At 38.4% G+C, this 7,212-nt stretch overlaps 1 protein-coding gene across 1 annotated transcript in view; it reads left to right on the plus strand.

The window, feature by feature from the left end:
• Positions 1–7,212, plus strand: part of slc6a20 (solute carrier family 6 member 20) — a 23,780-nt gene extending 16,568 nt beyond the window's left edge. The window contains exons 7-11 of the mRNA XM_014026974.1: positions 1,010–1,172; positions 2,401–2,602; positions 3,258–3,417; positions 5,752–5,917; positions 6,710–7,212. Coding sequence (XP_013882428.1) covers positions 1,010–1,172; positions 2,401–2,602; positions 3,258–3,417; positions 5,752–5,917; positions 6,710–6,880 — 862 coding nt within the window. The 3' untranslated portion in view covers positions 6,881–7,212. The remainder of the gene's footprint in view (positions 1–1,009; positions 1,173–2,400; positions 2,603–3,257; positions 3,418–5,751; positions 5,918–6,709) is intronic.

Here is a 7,212-nt window from a genome sequence, read left to right on the forward strand (position 1 = left end):
GTGTGTGTGTGTGTGTGTGTGTGTGTGTGTGTGTGTGTCATTCCACGTTCTCCTGAGTGTTGTGTAGGTTTTTACTTGAGCTCTTCGGGTTCAATTTGTATTCATACAAAACATAACAGGATAAATTTAGACCAATGATACAAATGATGACTAAAGAGTACAGAACAACGTCTTACAAGTGTAGAGGTGGACTCCGGACCATCAGTCTGTTTGAGACAAAGTGGACTTAATAGAAGAGGAGGAGGACAAGTCAGAAAAAGAGAAGAACTGGAATCTGCCCTACCACAAAGGTTCTGGACCAGACGAGACAAAACTGGAGGTTTTTTTTTTTGGCAACAAGTCCCATCAGCTTTGTGTTCACAGATCCTAACATAAAATAAAGCAAGAACAGAACCCTGGACTTACAATGGAACATGGAGGCTTGATTCTGTTCTGGACCTGCTTTGCTGCATCTGAATCTGTTTAGCTTATGGAATCTCAAGACTATCAAGGCCTTCTGGAGAGAGTTGTTGCTGAGTACAAGGTTATGGGTCCAACAGGATAAAAACCCCAAAACACTCGAGAATGGATCAGAACAAAATATTGGACTGTTCTGAAGTGAACTTCTGAGCCCTGATCTAAATCCTGTTGAATATCTGTGGAAGAAGCTGAAACATCTGGAGGACCTGAGACAACTGCAGTAGTTTATTCATGAGTGGACCAGGACACCTGAGAACAGGTGAAGAGGTCTCAGAGAAAGAACCACCTGGTTTCAGTGAATGACTAAAAAGGTTCAGCAACAAACCTTTGAGGCCTTTTTCCTTTGATCATATAAATGTCAAATTGCCTTTATTTGGCTTTGCTAGGGTTTATTTATAATGGTACAGTTTCTGAATTAAAGAATATTTAAAAAATGTTTATTTATCCAGCAAACAGTTTATACAACATGGGTGTAAAACTCAGGAAATGAAAACACATCTGGTCTTTTGCTGAAGTTTGTTTGTTGAATCTGTTTTCTTCCTGGTTTTAGGATGCGCACTCTGCTGCTGAACACCTTCAGCCTCTCAGAGGACAGCATCACTGTGGACAATGTCTTTGAGTGGGTTACCCAGCTGAATTCAACCTATCCAGASCAGTTGGCTGAACTCAGCGGCAGACTGGAAGACTGCAACCTCGAGGATGAACTGAGCACCGTATGTAGCTCTACACAGACAGTTTTGTTGTTTTTAACTGTTAAAACAAGAAGAATACAACCTTTCTCAGTTTAATGAAAATAGTCCTGGTAGTGTGATACGATGGTTAGTTCTGTTGGTTCTGACCCAATCTAGGCTCTGTGTGCAGTTTCATGTGTATAGTATCACAGCCAAAGTGAAATCTATTTGGAAACGTTATAGTCCGCCTCCAATGGAAGATAATAATTTTGCTCTTGTTTGTGTTTGTTTCTCAGCAAAATATCTTATTAACCACTGGATGTATTTTAATCAAACTTTGAAGAAAAAATCATTATGTACCCTGAGAAGTATTAACACTAAAAGTTTTTTTTATATCAACTATAGCAAAGGTGCGTCTCCGTTTAACTTTTAATTTATTTTCAGAAACACTAACATTATAATGAAAACAACAATAATAATAAAAGAGTTACATAATCATAATTCAACATTTATTGGTGTTTTATTCCTTTGTGTCCATAGTTCGAGTACAGCTACAATTCAGGGTTAGTGTTCGGGCTCAACTCATTTAAAACTTTGGAAACTTTAAATGTCTTTTAACTTTCTACTGTCAGCTGAACTTCTTTGAAAACACAAACTATGTATTTAAGAAATACTCAAAGACTCAGAGGATTATTTGTCTGGGTGTCACTTTATAAATTAATTTACCATGTCTGGAATAGAACATTTCATCTTACTTCTTGGTTTGGTCTCTTGAAAACTAATAAAATCATCAGGATTGCGTTGATGTTAAATCAAAACCTAAAGACACGTGATCCACCTCTGACAGGATAATACAGAAGATTACTGTAGACAGCCTCCTTTCAGTTAGTTTGAGCTTCTCTAGAAGCAGAAGAGAGTTCCTTAGGCTTTGAACTTTATTCTATGAGCATTCTTTATTCACTAAAAAGACCRGTCCACGGTAACAAACTGAGCTTGATGTATTAGAACTAGCACAGACTACTGGACCTGGTTGATTTTATTTCACCCTTATTGAGTTTCTGCTTTGCTTTAACTCGTTTTCATAAAACATTCTTATTGTTTGTGGCCATATAAACGATGCATTTGAATTATTTAATCTGAATACATTTCAATCCAATCAAAGAGTTTTGAGTGTGTAAACATAGCTAATGAGTTGTTTTACTATTGAGGACAAATGTCCTGACTCTGAGCCCTGTCTCTGACTCCAGCATGTGTCCTGGTTTGCTTTCAGGCCGTGGAAGGGACCGGTCTGGCCTTCATCGTGTACAGTGAGGCCATCACCAACATGCCTCTGTCTCAGCTGTGGTCAGTGCTCTACTTCGTCATGCTCCTGCTGCTGGGGATGGGCAGCATGCTGGGAAACGTCACGGCCATCATCACCCCTCTGCGAGACTTCAAGGTGGTGTCTCGCATAAGCAACGAGTTTTTTAACGGTAAGAAGCCCAGCTCTTTGTGCACTCCTGCAGCTTGAGTAACCTCTGCTTTTCGTCAGTCCCTCACAAGTTTCTCACTCACTCTAAAGTTTGTTTCTGCTACTCGATTACCATTTGGGCTGCATCTTGTCGGTAGGCTTATCTAGACGGTAATGTTTACTCCTTGGTTTTTGTCAGTATGAAGTAACATTTAACGCATCGTTCAAAAAATGTGCGATGTAGGGAAAAAACATCTCATGACAGAATTTCTCCTGTTTAAAGCCGTCATCCCAATCAATATTTTAAATGTTGTTTTTGTGTATAAATGATTCAAAATAAAAAGATTTAAAAGCAATTGAGTGGGTCTTCTAGACGAGTTCTTTGTTGAAAAAATGTCTTGTCTCTTCTCCAAGAGACTTCTTTAGTTTGAGGTCCAGAGGACCTACTCAACTTTTTTATTTTTCTACCTGGATTATTGAGATGCATCAGGACCTTTGCATCAAAAACCTTTCCTTTGAAGACAGTAAACTGTGTGAGAGTTGGTGTTGGTCCTGAAGAAGTCTGGAAGTCCAGTTAGGTCCTGGAAGTTGACTTGAACATATTTCTGGGGTTTCAGTTAGTTTTTATAGAGACCAGTTCTTGTAGAGACCTGACCTAAGACATGTTTTTCTTCCAGGTATAGTGTGTGTGCTCTGTTTGCTGCTGGGTCTGGGCTTCACCACTCCATCAGGAAACTACTGGTTCACCATGTTCAACGACTACGGAGCCACGCTCTCCCTTCTCTTCATCGTTCTGATTGAAGTCRTCACTATCAGCTACTACTATGGCATCGGAAGGTTGGTGTCTCTGTGAAYGATGTGTTTATCTTTGTGTTGGTGAAACAAGAAGCTTCTGTTCAAAGCAGATCTGCGTGYCAACAGAGCTGCAGCTTATTCAGTGTGATGTGGCCATTTAAAGATGGTGACTGTTTCTGCTCTGAGGAAAGGCAGAAACTGGAAACAACTCAAACTCATGATTGGAAATACATCCTGTATGTAGACTTTTAAATAATCTGAAAAAGTAACCTGAAATATTAAAAATGCACATGAATTTATGTTGAAATATGCCTATTAAATATTAAATACACTGAAAAAAGTATTATATAATGTGTTTTATAATCAGCAACCTATCAGTGAATCTGCATCAACAACCAGAGTGAGAACCACAACAAAGTCCAGTTTTGTTTTGATTCTCACTACTCACAATTTTTTACTGAGTTAGAGTTTGGACTTCAGAAAGAAAAGACTTGAGTCTGGTTTATTTTAGGTCCAGGCAAGCATGGCTCTAAACCCCCAGACAGCAGAACTCAGCACAGTAACGACTGAAAACACCCCAACRTCTAACTACCACTGCATCAAAACTATTCTATCAATCAAAATGCAAAGTTTAATAAATAAAAGTTAAATTAAAAACATTCTATTAGTTGTTAAATATTTTAATTTGATAACCGCAATCACTTGCATTGATCGAGGCAATTTTCCCCAAACCCTCTTTTTTGACTTGGGGGAACGGTCCGAAGACCAGCTGGCAGTGCGAGAAAAAATGTTTCTGTCTGCCTCCTGGAAAATGTCCTGGTGCTGTTGAAATCTGATCAGCACTAATTTTTATATCACCATATTTCCAAGCGTAAGACAACCCTTTTAAAGACGCGTTGTTTGTCCGACTATAAGTAGTTTGTTAAAAACCAAAAAGTTACTTTTTTATTCTCAGTATTTCTTTGTCTTTTTCGGTTCAATCCCAAAAAAAAAAAACATAGGCAAACTAGATATCAGAATAAACTTTGGGACATAAACTTCTCAAAAGTAAAACAAGGAATGTCATACTATGAGACAGCACTGAACCATTGAAACTTGGGAGATTTCCATTTGACATTCACAGCACATTTAGAACAGGTATAGGTATATATGGTAAATGGTAAATGGACTGAACTTATATAGCACTTTGTGAAGTCCCTGCATCCCAAAGCTTTTTACACTTCCAGACGTTCACCCATTCACACACACATTCACACACTGATGACGGTAAGCTACATTGTAGCCACAGCTGCCCTGGAGTAGGTATAAACCCATATTCATTCTAATATAGAACAAAAACTAAAAGAGGAAAAGTGGATTTTATTAGATTGAGACAAATTTACCATAGACATGTAATAGGTAAATTAATTTAGTAATTTTTCCACCTTCAAATTGTTAAGGCTAAATAACTTTTCCCAAGCAAGCCGAGGTGTTCTACCTTCATAGTTCTTTAGCAAAAAGCAAGGTTTGCGGTAATGAGAGATAACAGAAAGAAAATTACAGGCCTCGAAATGCCATATTTCCAATTTAGACTGGCTCAAATGCACTGTAAAAACATAGTTTTACCCAAACCCTCTGTCTATCTGTATGCTGAAAACCGTTTAATGAATCAAACAAAACTTTGTGCCTTTTTTAATACCAAAATAATGTGTTAAAGCAAAATAATAATAATAATAATAATAATATTAATAATAATAATAATAATAAATAAAAAGCTCTAACTTGTGAATTTTAAACTTTGAGTGCCCGAATATATTTATCGTCTACAAGAAGTGAGACGTTGTGTCTATGACTTGATGAAAATGGCATCTCCAGAAAGAACTTCTGTCTCGTAGAGTATGTGTCCAGTTGTGTGATTGCATGGTCAGAAATTTGTGGGGTGTGTGTTTATGAAAAGCAGATGCAGCAAGTTGATCCTATTTCTGCTTCACTGAGGAGCAGTTGGCCTAGGCTGTTCAAAAATACTGCTGTTTTTACAGCTATTCCAGCAAAACTGTAAAGAAATTCAAGTAAAACTTATAAAGAAGAGCTTGTGGAAGGACATGGAGGAGACAGCGTGGAGACACCAGCGGTAGTCTCTTTGTTATAAAACACTTTTCTTCAGTTTACAACAGAAATAGCAGATTTTCCTCCTCCAACTCCCCCACCATCAACTAAAAACTTAAACTCAGAAATATGAAACACATATGTAGAAGATAAACTTTACAAAAACCATGAAGTGTAACAGACCACTTCCTAACCCTGATTGGTTTTGACCTAACAGTTTTCTCAACCAAAACCAGGCCCTAGATGTAAAATGGCAGAGTTAATTAAAAAGAGTTCTTTCACTCATTTTAGATTTGAAAAGGACATCGAAGACATGCTTGGTCATCGCCCTAACTGGTTTTGGAAGATCATGTGGGCAGGAGTCAGTCCTCTTCTCCTCATCGCCATCTTGTTGTTCTACATCGTCAGCTACATCCAGGGAGGAACCCCTACGTACCAGGCATGGAACAAAGACCTGGTGAGTTCTTAGGTCTCCGTCCAGGTTGATGTAAAATATGTGACCAGGTTGAATGATGTTTGATCCCAGTGTAGATCATTTTATTTGGTCTGAATAGTGATGGAGATATTAGCATGTCTTATTATTGGGTAATCATGTTCTAGTATTTGGTGGTTATGTCTTTAAACAGTATGCTTTTGTTAAACAGTTTTATTTCCACCAGCTTCAGCCAGTAGTTTTCTGGAATGTTGTCCCAGGTTTGTAGGCTGCCTCGCTCACACTCAGCTTTTCAGCTCTGTCCAAAAATATCTTAATGAGATTAGGGTTAGAACTTTGTGATGTTCGCTCCAAAACATTAACTTTTTGTCCTTCGTTGTTGACTTTGTTGTTGATGTTTTGAGATGTTGCTTCAATGTTTCTACATGTTCTTTCTTCATGATACCATTTTGTGAAGGTCACAAGTCCCTCCTGTTGTAAAACACTCACACCATGATTCTGCCTCCATTGATTGGTTCTTCTTGGATGTTGAGTCCTTTTTTTATTGATAGTTTATTGGAGACATTTGACTAGTTTTTGTTATATGTGGGTTTTTTTTTTCAGGTTCCAGGACACAAGCACTCGCCACTTTAAGTTGTTTATTATTTACAAATATTTAAAACAAGTTTAACTTTATTAATCTGGTGTATTTTCACCTTTAATGAAAAAAATAACCATCTAAGTTCCAGACTTTAAGGCAACAAAATAGTATTTTTACATGAATCTTGAAGTTTTTAGATGAATTCTGACTTTCACTGTGTTTTTTGTTGTTTTCAGGGTAAAACGGAGCAGACGGAGTACCCTGTGTTTGGGCAGGCCTTCATCGGACTTCTTCTGGTCTCAGCCGTGAGCTGTGTCCCCCTCACAGCTCTCTACGTCTTCATCCAGAGGAGAAAACAGCTTCATCAGCGTACACAGCAGCTCCCAGTCAGTCCAGTACATCCTTAGAGACCAGACCAGGAGAGAAAACATACTGAGACACAACTGAGACCAGACTCAGACCAGACCAAGACCAGGAGTAAGACCAGGAGTGAAAAAAGATGGAGACACAACTGAGACCAGATTGAGACTAAATTGAGAACATGCTGAGACCAGCCATAGATCAGACTGAGACAGGACCGACTAGCTATAGACCAGACAAAGGCAAGACCAAGACTAGCTATAGACCAGACAAAGGCAAGACAAAGACTTGCTATAGCCCAGACAAAGATAGGACCAAGACTAGCTATAGACCAGACAAAGATAGGACCAAGACTAGCTATAGACCAGACAAAGATAGG

Source organism: Austrofundulus limnaeus, unplaced genomic scaffold (genome assembly GCF_001266775.1).
Source record: "Austrofundulus limnaeus strain Quisiro unplaced genomic scaffold, Austrofundulus_limnaeus-1.0 Scaffold605, whole genome shotgun sequence".
Lineage (NCBI taxonomy): Eukaryota > Metazoa > Chordata > Actinopteri > Cyprinodontiformes > Rivulidae > Austrofundulus > Austrofundulus limnaeus.